The sequence below is a fragment of the Oncorhynchus mykiss genome, chromosome 10 (assembly GCF_013265735.2).
Source record: "Oncorhynchus mykiss isolate Arlee chromosome 10, USDA_OmykA_1.1, whole genome shotgun sequence".
Lineage (NCBI taxonomy): Eukaryota > Metazoa > Chordata > Actinopteri > Salmoniformes > Salmonidae > Oncorhynchus > Oncorhynchus mykiss.
In genome coordinates this window covers 67470156-67493385 of record NC_048574.1, presented here as the reverse complement: position 1 = coordinate 67493385, position 23230 = coordinate 67470156, and the positions used below count along the sequence as shown (strand labels likewise).

The window sequence follows — 23230 nt, the reverse complement described above, 5'->3', positions numbered from 1 at the left end:
CTCAACGTTAGCAAAGCAAAGGTGCTGCTCGTGGACTACAGGAAATGGAGGGTGCCTTACTGCTTGATAGGGCAACTGCTTGGCATCCGACCGCAAGGCGCTACCGCACGGCAAGCAGTACCGATGCAGTCTGGAACCAACAGGACTCTAAACGGCGTCTACCCCAAACCATAAGACCTACTAAGTAGTTAGTCTGGGTAGCTATTTGAGTAACTATAAACTCAACATATAAAGTGGTGTTCCCATGTTTCATGAGCTGAAATAAGATCCCCAGAAAATGTATATACAGTGCCTTGCGAAAGTATTCGGCCCCCTTGAACTTTGCGACCTTTTGCCACATTTCAGGCTAAAAACATAAAGATATAAAACTGTATTTTTTTTTGTGAAGAATCAACAACAAGGGGGACACAATCATGAAGTGGAACGACATTTATTGGATATTAACTTTTTTAACAAATCAAAAACTGAAAAATTGGGCGTGCAAAATTATTCAGCCCCTTTACTTTCAGTGCAGCAAACTCTCTCCAGAAGTTCAGTGAGGATCTCTGAATGATCCAATGTTGACCTAAATGACTAATGATGATAAATACAATCCACCTGTGTGTAATCAAGTCTCCGTATAAATGCACCTGCACTGTGATAGTCTCAGAGGTCCGTTAAAAGCGCAGAGAGCATCATGAAGAACAAGGAACACACCAGGCAGGTCCGAGATACTGTTGGATTTGGATACAAAAAGATTTCCCAAGCTTTAAACATCCCAAGGAGCACTGTGCAAGCGATAATATTGAAATGGAAGGAGTATCAGACCACTGCAAATCTACCAAGACCTGGCCGTCCCTCTAAACTTTCAGCTCATACAAGGAGAAGACTGATCAGAGATGCAGCCAAGAGGCCCATGATCACTCTGGATGAACTGCAGAGATCTACAGCCGAGGTGGGAGACTCTGTCCATAGGACAACAATCAGTCGTATATTGCACAAATCTGGCCTTTATGGAAGAGTGGCAAGAAAGGCCAAGTCAAAGTCCAGACCTGAATCCAATCGAGAATCTGTGGAAAGAACTGAAAACTGCTGTTCACAAATGCTCTCCATTCAACCTCACTGAGCTCGAGCTGTTTTGCAAGGAGGAATGTGAAAAAATTTCAGTCTCTCGATGTGCAAAACTGATAGAGACATACCCCAAGCGACTTACAGCTGTAATCGCAGCAAAAGGTGGCGCTACAAAGTATTAACTTAAGGGGGCTGAATAATTTTGCACGCCCAATTTTTCAGTTTTTGATTTGTTAAAAAAGTTAATATCCAATAAATGTCGTTCCACTTCATGATTGTGTCCCACTTGTTGATTCTTCACAAAAAAAAATAGTTTTATATCTTTATGTTTTTAGCCTGAAATGTGGCAAAAGGTCGCAAAGTTCAAGGGGGCCGAATACTTTCGCAAGGCACTGTATGCTGCTTCTACTGTTATCTATCCTGTCACTTTTATTCCTAGTTATGTGCATATCTACTTCAATGACCTCGTACCCCTGCACATTGACTCTGTAATGGTACCCTGTGTGTATATAGCCACATTACTCATTATGTATCTATTATTACTTGTATTTTTGTGGGGGGGGGGGGGGTTCTATTTATTTTAAGTAAGTAAGCATTTAGAAGAATATCAATCTCAATTCCCTTGAACCAGGCTAATATTTAGATATTCTATCTTGGTGGGAAAAGTTTTTCCAGAGTGCGATTTAGGCAACAGCAAAAAATGAAAGTGATAAAAACCAAAGCAGGGTGAGAAGGACAGAAGAAGAAATTAGAGAAACAGAAATACATGTGAAGCAGAGTGTAGAATGTTGGGAGAGAGGAAAAAGAGGTAGCTGAGAGAGAAAGGGGGCCACAGAAGCCGCCATGTGTGCCGGGTGCAGCCGTGAAATGGGACTGATCCAATAGATTCTGTTTATCTGGCACGACCACAGTGAAAGCTATTGGAAATCTGGGGGAGATTTGGAAGTGGGCTGTGGATTTTTCGAGAGCGAAATGAGCAAAAGTAATACTGTCGGGTTCTGTTGCTGCAGTCTGGCATCCGGGATTATTTTCAGATCAGCTTTTAATGAGGTTAATGGTGATTCTGTCTACAAGGGTGGCTGGCGGAGGGGGGTTATAATATTATAAATGTCTCTTTAGTCTTTCTCTGCTGTTTTCCATCCCTCTTTCATTATCTATTGAATTCTTAAGTCTGTATGAGCTAAAAAAAAAAAATATTTGATCAGTTCATATTAGCAAAACAAACATGCATATGCATGCTAAATTCTCTCCCTCTCTCTCAACTCTCATTTTCTTCTCTTCCTGGCACATCTTAATTAGTCATCTGGCTCTCTATCCCTCCTCCCATCCTCCTACTCCAATTTTCCCAGTCTTGGATCTATATATATACAGATTGGATCAGCCAGTGGCCTGAGCTGTGTGCATTCCCTCTTGTTTTCCTCTTTCAGACAATCTCATTGGAGTCTTCCGACGCATGCACACACTAGATGTTACTTACAAACTGCAAATCAAAAAAATACATTATTTGTTAACGGTTTTATTGGAATCTCTTGATAGTTTTGCAAACAGTACTGGCAAATATCTGCTTCAAGATATACAGTTTGTAGTAGGAACTAGTTGTTTTTATTCACGCTGAAGGATATTCATGTACTGTGGATAGTTGCTGACAAATATTGTACAAAGCATTGGATTAAAAATTTATTTTGGGATAAAAACAAACCAGGTGCTATTAATAGGAAATGCTGCTCTGAGCTTGGATGTGGCTTTGGGGATATGGCTTAGTCTCAATATACGGGGTTAATGTTTGTTTTAAAAAAATGTGAATGCTGTGGCTCCATTACAACTGTAACCGTCAAATAATTGGTGAAGTAGGACAGAAATCGATGGTAAGCTACATAGTGAGCTCAAAGTATTAGGACAGTGACACATTGTTGGTTGTTTTGGCTCTGTACTCCAGCACTTTGGATTTGGAATGATACAATGACTGGAGGTTAAAGAGCAGACTGTCAGCTTTAATTTGAGAGTATTTTCATCATCGGGTGAACCGTTTAGAAAGTACAGCACTTTTTGTACGTAGTTCCCCCCCGCCCCCATTTTAGAGAACCAAAAGTAATAGCACAAATTCACTTGTGTAATAAAGTAGTCTAAAGTTCAGTATTTGGTCCCATATCCTAGCATAATGATACACTTTAAACTCTCATCATCATTGCATAATTTCAAATCCACAAGTGCTGAAGTAGAGCCAAAACAAGTGTCACTGTCCCAATACTTTTGGAGTTTACTGAACATCCATGTCCTTGCACAGAGAAATTAATGCTGTAAAGGTTGAGTAATATGCTTTTTTGTTTAGAATATATCAGAATTGAAAGTCCTCATTTGATCTATATGCATACTGTAATTGAGATGGTTGGAAATCCCTTTGTGCAAATGCATAGTGTTGTACTGTAGAAGGATGAGCAGATAACCACTAACTTATTTCTGCGCAAGGCAGTAAGCCATATACAGTAGAACTTCCATTGGGAGCACTGCAAAATCTGAGACCAAGCCAACTAAACCTGTGAACAGTCATGATGCATCCATATCTCAATGATACAAATGGTTGTTTCTAGAAATCCCAGGGTAGGATGGTTTGGGTTCTATATTATCACCAGTATTGGAGTCGAATTCATTTAGGTGTCACTTTCAGTCAACCCAAGAGTATTACCCCAATAAGCCTTTTCCTCCAATTCAAATGGTATGTCCAGATTATTTCCTAAATAGATTGGAAGTGTAGTCAAATGAATCCCAAGTGTGGTGACCACATCAACCTGTGAGTTGGAACCTTAATAGCTGAACAAACTGAAGAGGCAAGAGTATTTTCAACCTACTCTATTTCAGCTTTAATCAGTTATTTTTTTGATTGCTTGATTTTAGTGTGGTGCTATTAAATCACATATCGCCAAGGGGTTTGGGAGATAATCATGTCAACAGCAAGAACTCATTGATCCATAGTTTGGTACTGTCTACACTCTCTAACAAAGAAATGACATATGTTTGCCTATTTTTTTTTTTTTTTTAAGTCACATTGACATAAAATGCAAAATAAAAGTACAAAACAATGTCAGATAAACAGTTAACATTATTTGTAAAGGAAGAAGAAAAAAAGAGGACATTTCTTTCTCTAACATTCAGGTAGTAAAGTGTCTGTCACAATGTTTGGTACTTTCATAACTCACTCTAACCCGTTGGCTTTTTGTAGCCTGGTCCCAGATCTGTTTGTGCTGTCTTGCCAACTCCTGCCAATCGTTATAATGTTTGGCATCACAATGGCTGGCAAGAGTTGACAATACTGCACAAACAGATCTGGGAGCAGGCTAGCTTTTTCGTGTGAACCTTGTGCCATTTCTTTCTATGATCCAAAACGACAACATAACAAGTGGGAGCCGCATGAACTGCAGATATTCCAACAAGATGTAAGTTAAAGGAAAAATCCACTCAAACTATCGATTTAATTTGTTTCATTAGTCCCCTGTTGATACAGTCTCAATGTTTTGCATGTCAGCAGTCAAGTTTTCAAGATATACTTTTTTCAATAAGCAAAGTAACTTTGGTGCTTTCAAGACGACAAAATGGGATAAAATCACGTCGTGATCTTCAGGGTTAGGAAGTCAGAGCTCTAGAAATATGCCAGAGTTTCCAACTTGGAATTCCGAGTTGAAAGATGGTTCAAATTCTACATCTTGCCAACTTGACTAATGAAGTAAACTGTTTTTTAAAATTGTATTTCTTTTTAAACGATTAACAGTGGATTAATGAAACCAATACCAAAATAGTTTTGGACCGGATTATTCCTTTAAAGTATAAATGTTTTTTACACTACTCAAACATAATAACTTTCTGTATTATTTACAATATATACTGTAAAATGTTAAATCAGGTGAGATAAAAAGGCACAATTTTCCCTTCTTAAATACAATGTAAACATCTCATCAAAAAAAGCATGCATAAACATTTCACTTTACAAAAAAAGTTCTGTTTTTAGACAAAGTACTTAAATATTGTTTCCAGCAAAATATAACTCTTTCAAAAATACTTTTCCCATTCGTCCTATGAACCTTTTTTTGACACTACTAAAAAAATAAAAAGGAGAGGGTAGAGGAGCAAAACAAGAAGAAAAATAATAGCAGTTCTTTACAGCGTGTCTTTAGGGTCCTTCAGTTCACAACTTCAACACAGCAATGTACAAAAGGGACATGGATGGACAGTCTGCAAAATGAGACCGTTTAAGCATAGGGACTGGCTTTTTCTTTAATCGTGCTCCTCCTGCCATTGTCTGTTCTCTATGTCCAACACTGGACAGCTTCCTACAAAGTAGAACCTATAGTGAAACACCTAACAGCACCTTAAAGGGGAGTTCACATTTTTGAAGTGAACTATCCCTTTAAACCATAGGCCTTATTCATGCAGGGGGTCTCCGTATATATTCACATTTAGTTATCAACCAGACACACAACGTTCTAGCTGGGTTAATGCCTCAATTGTCACATCTCTTCTGTACAAATCTAATTCAGGCAATTAGGATATTCCGCATAATCCTATAGAACGTAGGAAAACTAACAATGCCCTCAAAAAGCAGATCAACTTTGCTCGTGCTTGCCAGGGGGAAAAAAAACAAACACACACCCTCACAAATGAGGTGAAACGATGGAACCAAACGCCCCCTCTGTTTTTCCTCTCGAACGACTATCTCTCAAGCTATTCAGTAGCATCAGTGTTCCACAATGATTAAGCAGTCAGTCAATCTGGTGTGAAACAATTAAGAATCAGACCTGGGTTCAAGTACTATTTGAAATTGTTTCAAATTCTTTAATGTACTTAATTGAGCTTGACTTTTGCAATGGAACCAGTTGAAATGCAAACCCCATCCACCTGACAGTCCCGGCAGACTAAAGCAAACGCTCTAAGTAGTTTGAAAGGTTTCAAATCATGTTTGAACCCAGGTCTGGTAAGAATGATCCAGATGACTGGCCATACATCTAGAGTTGGCCCAAAGACAAGATGGACAACACAAAATCAGGACAGGTGGTCAATGCAATGAGTCAATCATTTATCAGCAGTATCAACATGTACTTCCAAAACAGTTTCTGTACAACAGTGGGGGAAATGTGACTGTAACCTAAGCAAGTGCCATTGCATTTACTGTATGTACTTGCCGCTTGCCAGGTAAATTTGAACACATTATTCATTTACTGAAAGCACTGTGACTGTAGAGTAATGGCATTTTCCAACGTCCAGTTCCAATATCAACATCATACAGTATGTTTGAAGGTTATTGTATCTAATCAGGGTTGGGGAGTTACATGTAATCTGATTACAAAAAAATGCAACTGTAATCAGTTACTTTACCAGCACACACATTATCCGATTACAGATGCCTACTTTTAAAAACCTAGATAACTTTTAAATTCAGAATGGATGTTTGTGAAAAATCCATTACGACACCTTTCTGTTTTCTTAATGAGAAAGGCGCAAGTTTAAGTTTGTTCCACCTGAGCAGGTCTGATCACAAGTCGGAGACCACTGATGACACACAATGCGATTGATGGATTATTTTTGTCATCTTCTAATGTCTCTTAAGGGTAAAGCAATCCAAAAGTACCTGGAAGTAATCAGATTGCATTACTGAGTTTGGGTAATATGAAAATACGTTACTGATTTAACATTTTAGACAGGTAGCTAGTAACAGATTACATTTAGAAAGTAACCTACCCAACCCTGTATCTAATGCTGATAATGTTAGTTACCAGAAAAGTGTTATTTCGTCATCTTTGCGTTTACAAAAAGAAGCACCTTAGGTGTAAATTGTCTGGTTTATGAAACCGAAAACCTTTGCAACAACACTCTTACAAAATGCTTCATTATTATTTCTGGAAACGGTAGATAAGTGTCGGTTGACTTCACAAAGGGTGCTGGTTTGGATGCACTGTAAGTACGTAGAAATAGACCAAGAAATGGGTGCTCTGATGTTTTCACTATACTGTATAACTCAGGGGTTCTCAAAGTGGGCTCCACATCTCAAAATGTATATCATTTATTTTTGTATTTTTATTATTACTAACAGATTAAACAAATCTGGGCCAAGGGATGTGTGGAATAATACTATATAAAGGGTGTAATACATATTATTAATCTACTGTACAAGTGATGTTCTTAACCCTGGGGAACATGGGCCTGGGAGGCTCACAGGGATATTGGTGTCCACAGTACTCAATCAAAATTATCAATATTCCAAATTAATTATTGTATTCCCCCAAAATGTTTTTTATATGCACTGTAATTCAAGCTTTAAACAGCTAAGTTTTATCTCTGCCTCATGGCAACATGTGTAGAATTTTTGGATATTAGCTTTAAAGCTACAACAACGAAAAATCGACCCCATGACAAAATGTGTAGAATTGCAGGAATTTACCTTTGAAAATGGCAACGTTTTCTCTCCGATGCCAAGGGCCTTTTAAAATGGTCTTTCCCAGGGCCCAAGACTTGGTTCGTCCAGCCATGCACTGCCAAAGTCCTAGTAAAAATCATTTTATGCTATTTTTAGTCATTAGTTGTGTTCTGATTATGAATGGGTTCCTGATGAATTTGCTATGAAAAAGGGGTCACAGCCCCAAAAAGTTGAGAACCCCTGGATAACTAACTGGGTGTACCGCCGTCAAACGCATTAAGATGTGAGGGAAAGTCGTCATTGTGAATCCATCAGGTGTTTCCATACTCCTGCACCTATTTTGGTTGGAATGAATCTATTGACAAATGTTGTGTAGTTAATCATCTACATATCAGAAAGCCTTCACGTATGACATGGCAGATTCACTTTTAACTGTTACTCAACTTTTTTCACACTTGATCACACAAAACACCATACTTTGAAAATTCTTAATTTTGAAGTTTTTGCATATTAATAAGAGTTTATGTTTTTGATCGTTATACAACCTTAAAACAATTTTAGTTATGTGGGCATTTGGGTGTTGTAATGCACACCACTGCAGAACAAAAGTGGAATTGGTTAGCTTTTTATGGAACTATTCCGTTTATTATTAAGCTTGTATAGCCCTTAGAGTATGTTCAAATAGACCTTGATCCTCTCACAGAAACCCTACATTTAGTCTTTGTCATGAAAAAAGTATATGTTGCCATGTAACCTAATGAAAATACACTGCATAGCAACATCTAAGCATTGTTTTCCATATTGTCAGAGTAGTAGTACTAATATCCATGAATCAATGCAAAAGCACAGTTATCTGACATTTTTCAGGATGGTAAGATGGTCTGTGTTACTGTCTACCTGTGTGCGTGCTGCATTACTGTACACGTGGGTCTGTGTGAATGTATGGACTGTAGCGCAACCAAAAAAATGTATGGCTTCGTATCCATAGAAAAACATTATCGTCTTTGGGGGGGGGGGGGGGGTGCGCACGCTAAGGGTTGGGATGCTTCTTTGTCACATTTTAAAAAGTCGTCCTCAGTGCGTTTTCCTTGGCTCTGAGATGTCACTCACTCAGCGTCACCTCTCTAACCGGCGGACGGAGACTGCAGTGTGGGGGACAACGACTTCCTCCACCTCTCTTCCTGTCCCTCACGTGTCACTTCCTGTCCCATTTGAGAAAGGAGAGGGGGCAGCAGATCGACTGGCTGGCATAGTAGTTAGGCCACTCCTGATGCTAGGGTCCTTCCTTAGCCTTCCTCCTCTCCCACTCCTCCCCCTCTCATTATTTAATTCTCTCTCCTCTCTTCCTCCCAGGGACTCAGTACAGTCACTTCTTGTGGAAGTAGAGGGTGTGTGTGTTGCCCGACTCCACCTTTGGTATCTGGTCACTGATTATCTCCACCAGCATCTCTGGAAACTCCACCTTCAGAGCCTGAGACTCACGGAACGTGTAGAAACAGAAGTCTAGCAGGTTCCCCACCAGCTAGAGGACAGAGGGAGGGATCAATCAACATGTTATTTGTCACATATAGACTAACAGTGAAATGTGTCCTTCCCAACATTGCAGAGAGAAATGTAGAAAAAAAGAACATGGAATAAATACACATTGAGAGCGGGGGAGGGAGAGCGGGAACGAGAGTTGTAGTTTGATAGAATCCAGCTGTGTTTGCATAGGGATTTCATTGGCTTATCATGAAGTGTGAATAATACACAGTACAATCAAAGCCTCGTTCTTGGAAGTTGGGGTCAACTTTGTGCCCTGGGAAACCTTGAATTGGCATTCCCCTTTTCTGACGTGTGTTCGGTTACCTTACCTTATTCAGAGTGATGCCACCTACCATAGCCAGATCCTTAGGTTAACGTTGTCATGGCATTGATATGACTAATTGTTTATCGGTTAGGGGTCACGACTCATGAGTCTGACATACCACTAGGGGGTGCTACTGATTCTCAATAGACGATACCTCTTCTACATAGGGCATCGTTTCCCAAACTAGGGGTTGCATGAATTGAAAATGGGATCACGAGGGAAACTCTGGAGGGGGGGAATAAATATAATAATGGCTTGGTTCATAGAACCAGGGTTACGTCAGTAACCTCTGGTAGCTTCTAGATGCGGTTGTAATAAACAGAGCGGTTTTTGTTTTCTTCCTACAAATGCGTCTCTTTTGAACAGTTTAAGCTACAAAATATTATGACCCCATCACTGAAGGAGACGACTCTCTCAGGAACACGTATGTATCTACAATGCCCACAAACAAAACAGAACAGAGTGGACAAGACCAGGCACTAAATCAGACTGGGGGGGGGGGGGAACATAAATGAAGATCTATGATATTCAGTGTAGAAAAGAACAAGGTTATTGCCTGATGATCTTCTGAACTTCCCAATACCTTTCTGATGCATGTCAATCACTTCAAATCCTACTTCCTTCAAAAGTATGGTTTGACAGACTGATTTTAGACTGTCATAACCCCGATATCAGGGACTTTTCCCTTTGTGAGATGTGAGTATTTTTCCTAATGCTTCTAGCTCCTAATGTTTCACCACATGCTAAGTTGTCCTTGCATAACCCCTACAGTCAGTGCATTTAGTTAGGGGGACAGTTGTATTGACCCACCAGGCCACCACTCTGAGCCTGGACATTGATTCCTCCATGTTCCATTTATCCACCAATATAGGGCAATCTCTGCCCATTCCAAAATAAACACCCTTTAGGGCTAGTCATTGGAATGAAATCTGTTATTTCAGAGATCCTACCTTACATTGTTAAACTCCAGTCAGGGGACCTGCTATTTGAACTTGCTCTGTGTATGTGAAATGGCTAGCTAGTTAGCGGGGGTGCGTGTTAATAGCGTTTCAATCGGTGACGTCACTTGCTCTGAGGCCTTGAAATAGTTGTCCCCCTTGCTCTGCAAGGGCTTTTGTGGAGCGATGTGTAACGATGCTTCGTGGGGGTGTCGGTTGTCTGTGTGCAGAGGGTCCCTGGTTCGAGCCCGGGGCGAGGGGACGGATGGAAGCTATACTGTTACATATGCATAGCATAGAGGAGGCTTGTTGATGGGACTTGGCATGGTAATGTGGCGCTGGGTCCAGTGCCTGATGTTATGGATACAGTGATGTGGGTCCAGTGCTTACATCATGCATGGCGTCCAGTAGCTTGGTGAGCTGGAAGAAGCGTTGCCACGTCTGTCCAGAGTTGTTGGTGGCCTTGCCCACAGACCTCCTCAGCTCCTTGATGTAGTTCACTCTCATCTCCTCAAACGCTGCCTGGTTCTTTAGACCCTCTTTGGGAACTGAGAGGAGAGGAAGCCAAAAGATAAGTATTAATGGGAGGTGTAAACAACTAGCCTACATAACAAGACTACATAAAATGTATTGTATAAGCACATGGCAATTTGACCTAAACTTGACCTTACCGAGAACGTTTGATTTGACCACCCTACAGTTATAACCATGACATAAGTTGTCATAACATGTATTTTAATCATTAACTTTTTTACTCTATTTTATTTAATTTCTTTCATTATTGTTGACCAACCACATCAACCCTTCGTCACTTCACCCATTAATTCAGTTCATGGTAGTTGTCCTCTTACAGCGTCAGTCAAATAACTGTCTAAGAGCGGGATGAACATATTGAAACAGGATGTACAGAGTATTTTAAGTGAGAAATTAGACAAGTCTTCTCAATATGGATAAAGGTATCCTCTCGATTTCTCCCTTTAAATCTCTCTCTTGCTCATATCTCTGTAGAGGACAAACTAACGGCGATATGGCTGCCTGCCAATCTCATCTTAAATGACATTCTGCGTCTGGCTGGCTAATGAATTAAGAAACACCTCGTCTCCCAACGCAGTCTCTCTTAGATCTTTCTTCTAGTGGAGGCCTACAGGAACACTTCTGATATACACTGTGGTGTAATGAACAAAGTGCTGCAGGTACAGTAATCAAACTAACCAGCACAGTGCCTTTATCACTAGTAGCCTGCAACTCTGCCACTGTTATTCCACTGCTGCACTGGAGGTTGGTGGCACCTTAATTGGGGAGGGGTGATGGCTGGAGCAGAATCAGTGGAATTGTATCAGCATGGTTTTTGTTATTGTTGACATTATAGTGAGCTGTCCTCCCCTCAGCAGCCGCCTGTGCACTGTTGATTATCATAGCTGCTACTACTACAGTAGATGATCATAGTACACAGTAACCTACATTATTATGGTCATACAGAGACATCAGATGTTATTCAGACATATATTCAAAACGGGTCTATAGGTCAAAAAACAATTGTTTAGTTTTAAGTGCAATATCACGGGACAGTGTTAGGTACTCCACAAACACACACCCACTGTGTTGGCACACTAAGGCAGGTGTTCTCTAGCTAATGTTGGTAATTGACTAAGCAGCTTCAGGTAATGATTACCTCAAACCAGAGCAACCAACTGTTCCAAATGACACACTTTAAAGTCTAATTGACATCCTGTTTCATAGGGAGAAGGCTGACACACTGTAGCCCAGGTTAGTAGGCTACCTGCCGGGCTGGACCCAAATCTGTTGGTGCTGTATAGCCAACTCCTATGGTCAGACGTGGCGTTAGCTGGTCCCTGTTCTGTATGTGCTGTATATAGCCAACTCTATGGTCAGAATAATCATGCTGCACTAACAGGTCCGGGATCATTCTAGGACCTGCCTGGTCCCAGATCTGATCCAGAGATGGCAAGATAACAACACAAACAGATCTAGGACCAGTGTAGGAGGATAGGCTACCTGCCTGGCTAGATCCTTCTGGTGTCACAGCATAGCTCAACCTGCCTCACAGCTGTACGCTAATGACAAGCTGCTCTCCTTGTACTGTTTCTATGGTCAGTTTTGGAACCTTTAAAAATGTCAATTTAAAAAGCTATTTTTTTGGGTTGCCTATGGCTGAGTTGAGGCACTGTGTTGACCCTTCAGGCCTGCATTTGACATACAGATGTAGGATCTTAATTTGATCACCCTGCTACAGGAGACCTTTCCGGCTATTCAGGCCATTTGACGCGTGTAGTGTATTTGAGGTTTAAAAACGCTTCTGACGTTTGTTAATACCACTTTGAAATTCCAGAGTTGATTTTCCCTTGTCTGAATCAACCACTACAACAATGCAGGCGTTATGGGCAAGCCTTAGGGGGTCTGGCCCCGCCCTACCGTACCTACTTGCCCATCCAAATAAAATATTGATCTGACTGAGATGCACGCCGACAGACTCGATCTCAGATGAAGTATCAGCGTGAGTGAAACGGCACCCCTCTGTCTCCGTATGTGCAGACCATGTATCTGATAGTCTGGACAAAAGGAGTATGGCATGTCATACTTAAATCTGTGGATTGTTTCAAATCATATGCATAGGCCTATTTGGGAAGCCAGCATTTTGGGCAACTAGGCCTAGTTGATTATTTAGTTGCAGTTGTCAGTGAAAATTATCTTAAATGTGGGAAGATAATGTGTCTTGAGTATCCTTTTAAAGTGTTGAGACGAGGGGAGTGGTTTGTGGCGACGATATGGGCGTCTTTCTCCAGAATACATGCACTCAGCTCTCCAGAATGTGCTCCGCTGTCTGCTGCATTGTTTCATTGTGTGAATTGTTTGCCCCTTTCGATTAGATTTTTTTTTAATCAATTCACCATTACATATGTAACCAGTAGGTCTACTAAATGTACCGTTCATCCCTGTCATCTGGCTATTTTAATGTCTGTTAATGCATGTTAATGCATGTATTACAGACATGTATTATTCTAAGAGTGGAAACGTTGTTTGCAGAGAAATCTGTAAGTTCATTTTATATCCATAATTTAGGAGTTTGACAAAAACAAAATTGTTTGGAAGGCTCCATGTGAGCAATGAGGATGTGGGTGGTTGAGGGAGCGCGTGCCCACGAGCACGCCAACCTGTTGAGTTGATACAATATTGCACTTTACTAGCGATAGCTCAAACCAGGTAGAAAGGGAGGCAGACGGGGGGAGTATAGAGATTAATACGATTGACAGAACCTGAATTTTCATCAGGCTTCTTTATTAGTTGGCTTTGGGTCTGTTTTACTTAGTTGACGATGGAAGTTATAGGCCTACTGCTGCATTGGCCAATAGGCTATCTGAGTAACATGCACTCATTTCTTTAGCAGCCAAAGGATCACGGTGTGTCTATATGTCAAAGGCTGGTGCTCTTGCATTAGTTGAATTTAAACATTTAGATTTTATCGTTTCGATTCAGATTTTTATGATTAACCAAGTGACAATTTTGAGAAACGAAAACGTACTTGAAATTAAACTGTTCCACAAACATTTTTATATAAAATATAATCCATTACTGGAACGTAGAAATGGTAGGATAAATTATAGACTTCCCTAAACTTGAAACTGAGCTGCCTGTGGTCTTTACTATAACGCAATTCCTGGAAAAAAACAGCCCATTTTTAGAAATCAAATGTCCGTCCAACTGATTCTCTCTGTTACCAGCCCTGCAACAATGTCCATTCATTATAATCCACATAATAATTCACACTTCCTGTTGCTGCAGGATTATTTTTCCTGCTGTAGCAAACTGGCTCAAATGAATATCCTACATCTGTACTATACTCCGTCTGTAGTAAATGTGGTGCACCTGCAAGTAAACATGAACTTGTACTGTGTACACCATGTGTGTCATGTACATAGGACAAATACACTTGATTTGATTTTGTTTAATTAGCCTAGTTTGAAGCTTTGCATTTGAAGCCTTAACCCAAACCAACATGTTTAATTAGCCTAGTTTGAAGCTTTGCATTTGAAGCCTTAACCCAAACCAACATGTGGCAGACAAACACACCTTGTTGTGCTGAGGGCCATGTGAGAAAATAGTTGACAGGGCTTTTTGTTTCATAGAACACACAGCCACATGCAAGAGTAGGACTAGAGCCTGTCAGTTAGCATTGCATCTTGGAGGAAATTGCTCAGCGAATGGCAATTCTCAGTTGTATGTACGCAGGCACCACACACACACACACACACACACACACACACACACACACACACAGGCATAGACACCGTGAGAGATGCAGACGCGCACACACACAAACCTAGCCTAGAAAGTAGCAGAGACCAAGAGCAATAACTAGAGCTCTCTGGAAAAGCATCAAGGCGAGAGAGGGATTCTGTTCTTTCTGTTTCGCGGCTTTTTTTGTGGCCCTTATTAACAGGAACATGTTAAAACCAGTGCCACATTTGGGCCCTTTGTTTTCGCCCCACTGACTCAGTCCCTAATTTAATTCAGCTCCAGTTGGCATATAGTGTCTAGGGCCGGCAGACGGTGTGTCATTTAGGGGTGTGGCCAGCAGACGGGGTGTGGCCAGAAGACGGTGTGTCATTTAGGGGCAATTACTCAACGCAGGTACCCAACCTAGATGTGTCAACAAGGCCGTATTTCACACACATCCATATTTCTTAAGCAGCCCGGGTTTAATAAATAATAAGCACCAAATGGAAGACAACTGACTGAAATAGGGAGGGACTATCTATACCTGAACTTGTCCAATAAGAAACACTTGTTTTCATTTTCCATTGCATAACCTTTTGCTACGGTGCTCCCTAATGAATATGACCCAGGATTTTCTATGAATTGCAACCTGTAGAACCCTCTATTTTTTTCACAACCTAGAAATACTTGCATTGCTTCTGCCTCATATGTTCTGTACATAGGATATTTTCACAATGACACCCAATATAATATATAGGCTATCGTTAAACACACATGACATGGTAGACATGTAGCTTCCTGCTTTAGTCGTACCAGCTCATACCTCCAAGACTGTGTCTTGGCCTTGATTCAAGCCATGATGTACCGGCTTACAAAGGGAAATGCAGGGTATTTCAATAAATAAAGACTGCCGTACGAATATGCCTGTAGACTGTTCTGCTCCTAGATAAAAACTTAATCCAGAAAGATATCGCATCCTGTCGCACCGGAAACGTTTAATAAAACCATGTCAAAAACAGCCCCCCTAATGAATAACACTCAAAGGATTATTATCTATCTGACAAATAAATCAGATTATAATAATGGATTGTGGCTTATATAATGATTATAGTGCTTTTTTTGTACAAGTTTTAGAACACTACTTTATGTGGGGTAACTCATGTTATCTACCATTTAGTGTAGCAACCATCTAGCAAGCAAGGCTAATGCATGTCAAGTTTAGAAACCATTTTATGACAATCATCCAGCACAATATGTATTAGGTGGCGTTCTATTACCGAGTATTGTTTAAAGGACAGTTTCCATACACTGTCACTGTGGAGCCGAAGAGTTCATCTGTTTTTATCGGATCACACCCATTCTACAGGGTCTCATGAGACACTGCAGGGCAAGTGAACCCTTAACCAAGGTCAAAGACAAAAAACAGCTCCACACACAACTACTTCTCTGTAAACACCTTTCCACAATAACTCAACACACACATTATCCTTCTCTCTCTTCATTAGTTGGTGACAGTCTGTGTTCAAGAATATGGAGGAAGTTGGTAGCTGGAAATGTTTTCTCTGCCTCGAAAGTATCAGATCTCATTTCACTGTTAGTCACAAATATTAAGAGGATGAAATAGCCTTTTACAAACCTAAAAAGTAAACAACATAAAATTCATAGTCACTTCGGTCTAGAAGGATTGAGATGCTAAAATGAGAACCTCAATATCATCATCCACAAGAAGACCTACAGTAGGATGCAATCTCTGACCGACACTACTGAAACACTACTGACAGATTCATGCAGCCACATACGATCAGTCAGATCACCACAGCACTCTCTCTCTCTCCCTCCATTTGGGCCATGTTTGAAGGAAGTAGGAGAAAAACAGCAGGTTTTGGAGTGCTGCCCAGTGCTTGACTGGACTTTATTAAGTACAGCAGGGCTCTTTGGAGAGGCTCTAGAGGATGAGGAGGGAAGAGGCAACAACAACAGATGGACCAGAGAGCTCTCTCTCGTTCGTTCTGTGCTGTTTCTCTCTCGCTCTTTCTACCTCTTCCTCCATCTTACTCTCTCTCTCCCTGCTCTCTCGTGCTGTCAGTTTTCTATCCCTCTCTCTCATTCCATCCTCTCCCCACCGTCCCACTTCCACTCCAACAGCACTCCAGCTTTCAGATTAATTTACTGACACTCCGGTTATGTCAGGCCAGTGTCAATGCCATTTGGGAATGCTTAGAATTTCGGGACTAAAATGCAATTTTAAAATTACACAAGTGTGTTATGTCATTGATTGATCTCATTTAAGATACACATTTTAGTCAAATGTTTTTAATGCATATCCCCTGAGTGGGGTCATGGCCAGTGTCGCTGGAGAACCCCTGGAGCAATTAGGGTTAAGTGCCTTGCGCAAGTGCACATCAACAGATTATTTTAAAATGTTTTACCTTGTCGGCTCCAATATTCAAACCAGCAACATCGTCAGTGTTTCCTACTTACAAAGAATGTAGAGGTCTGTAATTTTTATCATAGGTACACTTCAACTGTGAGACAGAATCTAAAAAAAAAAATCTAGAAAATCACATATGATTTTTAAGTAATTAATTTGCATTTTATTGCATGACATAAGTATTTGATCACCTACCAACCAGTAAGAATTACGGCTCTCACAGACCTGTTAGTTTTTCTTTAAGAAGCCCTCCTGTTCTCCACTCATTACCTGTATTAACTGCACCCGTTTGAACTCGTTACCTGTATAAAAGACACCTGTCCAAACTCAGACTCCAACCTCTCCACAATGGCCAAGACCAGAGAGCTGTGTAAGGACATCATGGATAAAATTGTAGACCTGCACAAGGCAGGACCTGCACATTGGCTACAGGACAATAGGCAAGCAGCTTGGTGAGAAGGCAACAACTGTTGGCGCAATTATTAGAAAATGGAAGAAGTTCAAGATGACAGTCAATCACCCTCGGTCTGGAGCTCCATGCAAGATCTCACCTCGTGGGGCATCAATGATCATGAGGAAGGTGAGGGATCAGCCCAGAACTACACGGCAGGACCTGGTCAATGACCTGAAGCGAGCTGGGACCACAGTCTCAAAGAAAACCATTAACACACTACGCCGGCATGGATTAAAATCCTGCAGCGCACGCAAGGTCTCCCTGCTCAAGCCAGCACATGTCCAGGCCCGTCTGAAGTTTGCCAATGACCATCTGGATGATCCAGAGGAGGAATGGGAGACGGTCGTGTGGTCTGATGAGACAAAAATAGGGCTTTTTGGTCTAAACTCCACTCACCGTGTTTGGAGGAAGAAGGATGAGTACAACCCCAAGAACACCATCCCAACCGTGAAGCATGGAAGTGGAAACATCATTCTTTGGGGATGTTTTTCTGCAAAGGGGACAGGTCAACTGCACCGTATTGAGGGGAGGATGGATGGGGCCATGTATCGAGAGATCTTGGCCAACAACCTCCTTCCCTCAGTAAGAGCATCGAAGATGGGCAACTAAGGAGTGGCTCCGTAAGAAGCATCTCAAGGTCCTGGAGTGGCCTAGCCAGCTCCAGACCTGAACCCAATAGAACATCTTTGGAGGGAGCTGAAAGTCCGAATTGCCCAGCGAAAGCCCCGAAACCTGAAGGATCTGGAGAAGGTCTGTATGGAGGAGTGGGCCAAAATCCCTGCTGCAGTGTGTGCAAACCCGGTCAAGAACTATAGGAAACGTATGATCTCTGTAATTGCAAACAAAGGTTTCTGTACCAAATATTAAGTTCTGCTTTTCTGATGTATCAAATACTTATAGCATGCAATAAAATGCAAATGAATTACTTAAAAATCATACAATGTGATTTTCTGGATTTTTGTTTTAGATTCCGTCTCTCACAGTTGAAGTGTACCTATGATAAAAATTAAACCTCTACATGCTTTGTAAGTAGGAAACACTGCCGATTTAGCAGGTTATCAAATACTTGTTCTCCCCACTGTAGTTTGGGGGTGGAGGTGCTGAATTTGTTGTTGTAATGAAGCCCTTTATTTACTTCCCCAAAGCCAAATGAACTTGTGGATACAATGTTTGTCTCTCTGTGCAGTTTGAAGGAAGTTGCTAACTAGCATTTGCACAATTGCTAACGCTAGTTAGCACTGGCTCGCGAAACTACCTCTAATACCTTCCTCTGTATGCAGAGACGTACAAATGTAATCCATTAGTTTATCCGGCTCTGCAGAAGTAGATAAATGGCTTCATTGTCAAAATCCCAAAGCATCCCTTTAATAGTTTGTCATTTTCCGCTCTGTTTGCTCTAACAACACTCCTAGCCAGGCTTCCATTATCAATCAGGCAGAAATCCATGGAAAGCTGAGTAGTGCTGCCTCTGGCTCCACGTGAGACTACCCAGGATCCTCCAAACGGAGGCCCTGCCTGCCTGACAAGTCTAATAAACATTCCTACAAATCCGCACGGCGGCAGTTCAAAGCAGAGCAGAGGGCTGAAGCCTGGCCTCCCAAAATAGCTCCCATAACTGGCCTATGTAGCCTTGTCCTTGTCCTGTATCTCTGCCTGCCTGCTCTGCCCCGACTGCGTTTACTGCTGGACGCCAACAAGAACCTTGTCCTCAGTTGCCATATGGTGAAACAATATGGGGGTCTCTTTCTTCATGCCCCGTGTGGCTCAGTTGTTAGAGCATGGCGCTTGCGATGACAGGGTTGTGGGTTCGATTCCCGCGGGGGACTAGTACAAAAATGTGTGCACTCCCTACTGTAAATCGCTCTGGATAAGACTGTCTGCTAAACACCTAAAATGTAAATCCCTCTCTCACACTGAGATTCTTCTCTCTGTGTACTTTCTCACAATTTTACCTCTCGCTCTCCATTGACTGCCCTCTCTCTTCTCTTTCTCTCTGGCACATTAGTGTCATGACAGGTTGCGTGCCAGAGGTATAGCATAATCGTTGCATCCTGTAGTGTCACCCAATCCCACTTGCCATGCAGACCTAGAATGTATACTACTCCAGCTTATTATAGACATGACCCTGTATGTATACCTGTTGTTGTTGTTCCTGTTTGTGTTCCAACTCCAAGCTATGCAAACAAATTACAAGTGATGTACCTGTTATTTACTCTGTCAACCTGCTTGTATACTGACATGTGGCTGATACACACTACCTCACTGCAGCTAGCTGTTTATTGGTGCAACACAAACAAACACACACACACACACACACACACACACCATATAGACTCTCTTTCTCACTCACACTCTCTCTCACACACACACTGCTGTATGCACACACTCAGAGTTGGATGTTTTTCTGGCAAAGGAACTCACACTTCCCCCCCCTTCCACACACCTTCAGCTGACTTACCTGTGCTGAGCAGCAGCAACACTTTCATGGAGAGAAACTCTTGGTAGGTGAGCTGTAGCCTGACAAACTCCTGGCTCACCTGCCTCATGCCCAGACACAGGTCGTACATGGCTGACTGCTGCATGCGGTCCCTGGGGGGAGAAAGGATGGTTGGTCAGTGCCTGAGGCGTATTGGTTCTTGCTCTCACTATACAGCGCTGTAAGTTTAGCTCTTAAAACAACTGTTTGAGTGCATTCCCACTGGGAACACACTGGTTGAATCAACATTGTTTCCAAGTCAGTTCAATGAAATTCCATTGAACCAATGCGAAATAGAAGTTGAATTTACGTCTGTGCCAAGTGGGATGGCTCAGTAAGCTCCCATTAGCATTGACTGTATTGTGTCCAGCCAAACTAATCTCATACAGTGGGGCAAAAAAGTATTTAGTCAGCCACCAATTGTGCAAGTTCTCCCACTTAAAAAGATGAGGCCTGTAATTTTCATCATAGATGCACTTCAACAAAAATCCAGAAAATCACATTGTAGGATTTTTAATGAATTTATTTGCAAATTATGGTGGAAAATGAGTATTTGGTCACCTACAAACAAGCAAGATTTCTGGCTCTCACAGACCTGTAACTTCTTCTTTAAGAGGCCCCTCTGTCCTCCACTCGTTACCTGTATTAATGGCACCTGTTTGAACTTGTTATCAGTATAAAAAAAGACACCTGTCCACAACCTCACAGTCACACTCCAAACTCCACTATGGCCAAGACCAAAGGACACCAGAAACAAAATTGTTGACCTTCACCAGGCTGGGAAGACTGAATCTGCAATAGATAAGCAGCTTGGTTTGAAGAAATCAACTGTGGGAGCAATTATTAGGAAATGGAAGACATACAAGACCACTGATAATCTCCCTCGATCTGGGTCTCCACGCAAGATCTCACCCCGTGGGGTCAAAATGATCACAAGAACGGTGAGCAAAAATCCCAGAACCACACGGGGGGACCTTGTGAATGACCTGCAGAGAGCTGGGACCAAAGTAACAAAGCCTACCATCAGTAACACACTACGCCGCCAGGGACTCAAATCCTGCAGTGCCAGAGGTACTGGCTTAAGCAGGGGGACACATGTCCAGGCCCGTCTGAAGTTTGCTAGAGTGCATTTGGATGATCCAGAAGAAGATTGGGAGAATGTCATATGGTCAGATGAAACCAAAATATAACTTTTTGGTAAAAGCTCAACTCGTCGTGTTTGGAGAACAAAGAATGCTGAGTTGCATCCAAAGAACACCATACCTACTGTGAAGCATGGGGGTGGAAACATCATGCTTTGGGGCTGTTTTTCTGCAAAGGGACCAGGGCGACTGATCCGTGTAAAGGAAAGAATGAATGGGGCCATGTATCGTGAGATTTTGAGTGAAAACCTCCTTCCATCAGCAAGGGCATTGAAGATGAAACGTGGCTGGGTCTTTCAGCATGACAATGATCCCAAACACACCGCCCGGGCAACGAAGGAGTGGCTTCGTAAGAAGCATTTCAAGGTCCTGGAGTGGCCTAGCCAGTCTCCAGATCTCAACCCCATAGAAAATCTTTGGAGGGAGTTGAAAGTCCGTGTTGCCCAGCAACAGCCCCAAAACATCACTGCTCTAGAGGAGATCTGCATGGAGGAATGGGCCAAAATACCAGCAACAGAGTGTGAAAACCTTGTGAAGACTTACAGAAAACATTTGACCTCTGTCATTGCCAACAAAGGGTTTATAACAAAGTATTGAGATAAATAAATAAGTATTTGGTCAATAACAAAAGTTTTCCACCATAATTTGCAAATAAATTCATTAAAAATCCTACAATGTGATTTTCTGGATTTTTTTTCGCATTGTCTGTCATAGTTGAAGTGTACCTATGATGACAATTACAGGCCTCATCTTTTTAAGTGGGATAACTTGCACAATTGGTGGCTGACTAAATACTTTTTTGCCCCACTGTATGTCCATGAAAAACAGCCAACATTCCCAAAACACTGTGACTCATCCATATAATCTGTACATTCCCACCATCCACCACATGATAACATACAACATATTTGTATCCTCCCCCCTACACACACACACACACACACACACACACACACACACACACACACACACACATACTACTGCGCCTCAACCCTTTGGAACATCTTTCCACATCGTTATTCTACTCGCTGAGATAGGATGAGTTGAGAGCCAAATTCCTCTAGAGTGCAGAGCACTGCACACCCACAGGAACACAACGCAGATGACTTAGCTGCTTCAGTACACTGTGTAAAGGCTGGGTAAGACTTACTGCATCGCCCCAGTCATGGTACATGAAAACACACACACATTAGCATACGCACTCCGTCCTAAACAGTCACTCACACACCATATCAGAGAAGTTGATCTCAATCCTGTCAACGTGCAGAAACAGCAACCAACAACAACGGGGCAGAGGGACAGTAGAGTAGGTTGGGTCGGATGGAGAGGGAGAGCTAATGAGCAATGTGTTATGCAGATGCCGCAAATCCCAGGGAATTATGGGTTTTGGAAGCCACTGTCTCCACTTTAAATCACCCATCATGTCGAGACTCGAATAATCAAATGCAAGCGGTGTGGCTCCACTTGAAAGGGAATTCACCATAGGGCTGCATAGCAAATGGCACCCCGTGCCCTATTTAGTGCACTACTTCTGACCAGAGCCCTATGGGGCTAGGGTGCGATTTGGGAGGCAGCTCATTTGATACTACTGCAGAAACCACATAGTAACACTAGGACAGAGGGAGATTCTGCTCTGGATAGAACCGGTCTTAACATTCTGAAACAGATTTGCAGCAACAAGGGAGAATTGGTGCATATATTCTCATTATAAGCATAAAGCAGGTTTAAAATACTAATTAGTACAATTGGTTTACTGTATACGATGTACATCTGGCTGCATGAGGCTTGGTTTAGCTGAGTGTGTCTCGTTCTCTTTCTGTCTGACTTTGTCTATCTGACTAACTTAAGAACATATGAAAAATGTATGCGTTTTAGTAGCATTGTGTTGGAGTTCTGCAAACTGCAATTAATTATTTGGAGAACCTTGGGTCTGAGTATAAGAAGTCTCTACATATTTTGTCTGAAATCAATTTTGCTGAATCATTGCCCAAAATGAGAAGAAACCCACTGCCCCTGGTTTTTCTCTCTCCGGCTCTTACCGTTGCCATGGAGAGATTCAGGAAGCGAGGACGTAGAAAGTCAGACTCACTTCACTTCTGTGAATATCCCTGATAGACAGAGCAACTACAACTCTATAACCCCCACTTCAAATACACTAGTTTGTATTGGGAGTTGTTTTTCTTGGTCACTGGATATTATTGGCAAACGTCTTTCATAGTCTTGTTTATACCTCTATCTTCTGTCCTCTTGG

At 41.8% G+C, this 23230-nt stretch overlaps 1 protein-coding gene across 3 annotated transcripts in view; it reads right to left on the bottom strand.

Annotated features, from left to right (window-relative positions):
- Positions 1–2550: 2550 nt before the first annotated feature.
- The window catches only part of mrb (mineralocorticoid receptor form B), a 98132-nt gene continuing 77452 nt past the window's right edge, over positions 2551–23230 (bottom strand). For 2 of the 3 annotated variants that reach the window (XM_021617183.2, XM_021617184.2), the window contains exons 7-9: positions 19820–19950; positions 10631–10788; positions 2551–8975 (exon numbers count right to left, since the gene is read on the bottom strand). In XM_021617183.2, the coding sequence (XP_021472858.2) occupies positions 8820–8975; positions 10631–10788; positions 19820–19950 (445 nt within the window). In that variant the 3' untranslated portion in view covers positions 2551–8819. 3 annotated transcript variants of the gene reach the window in all.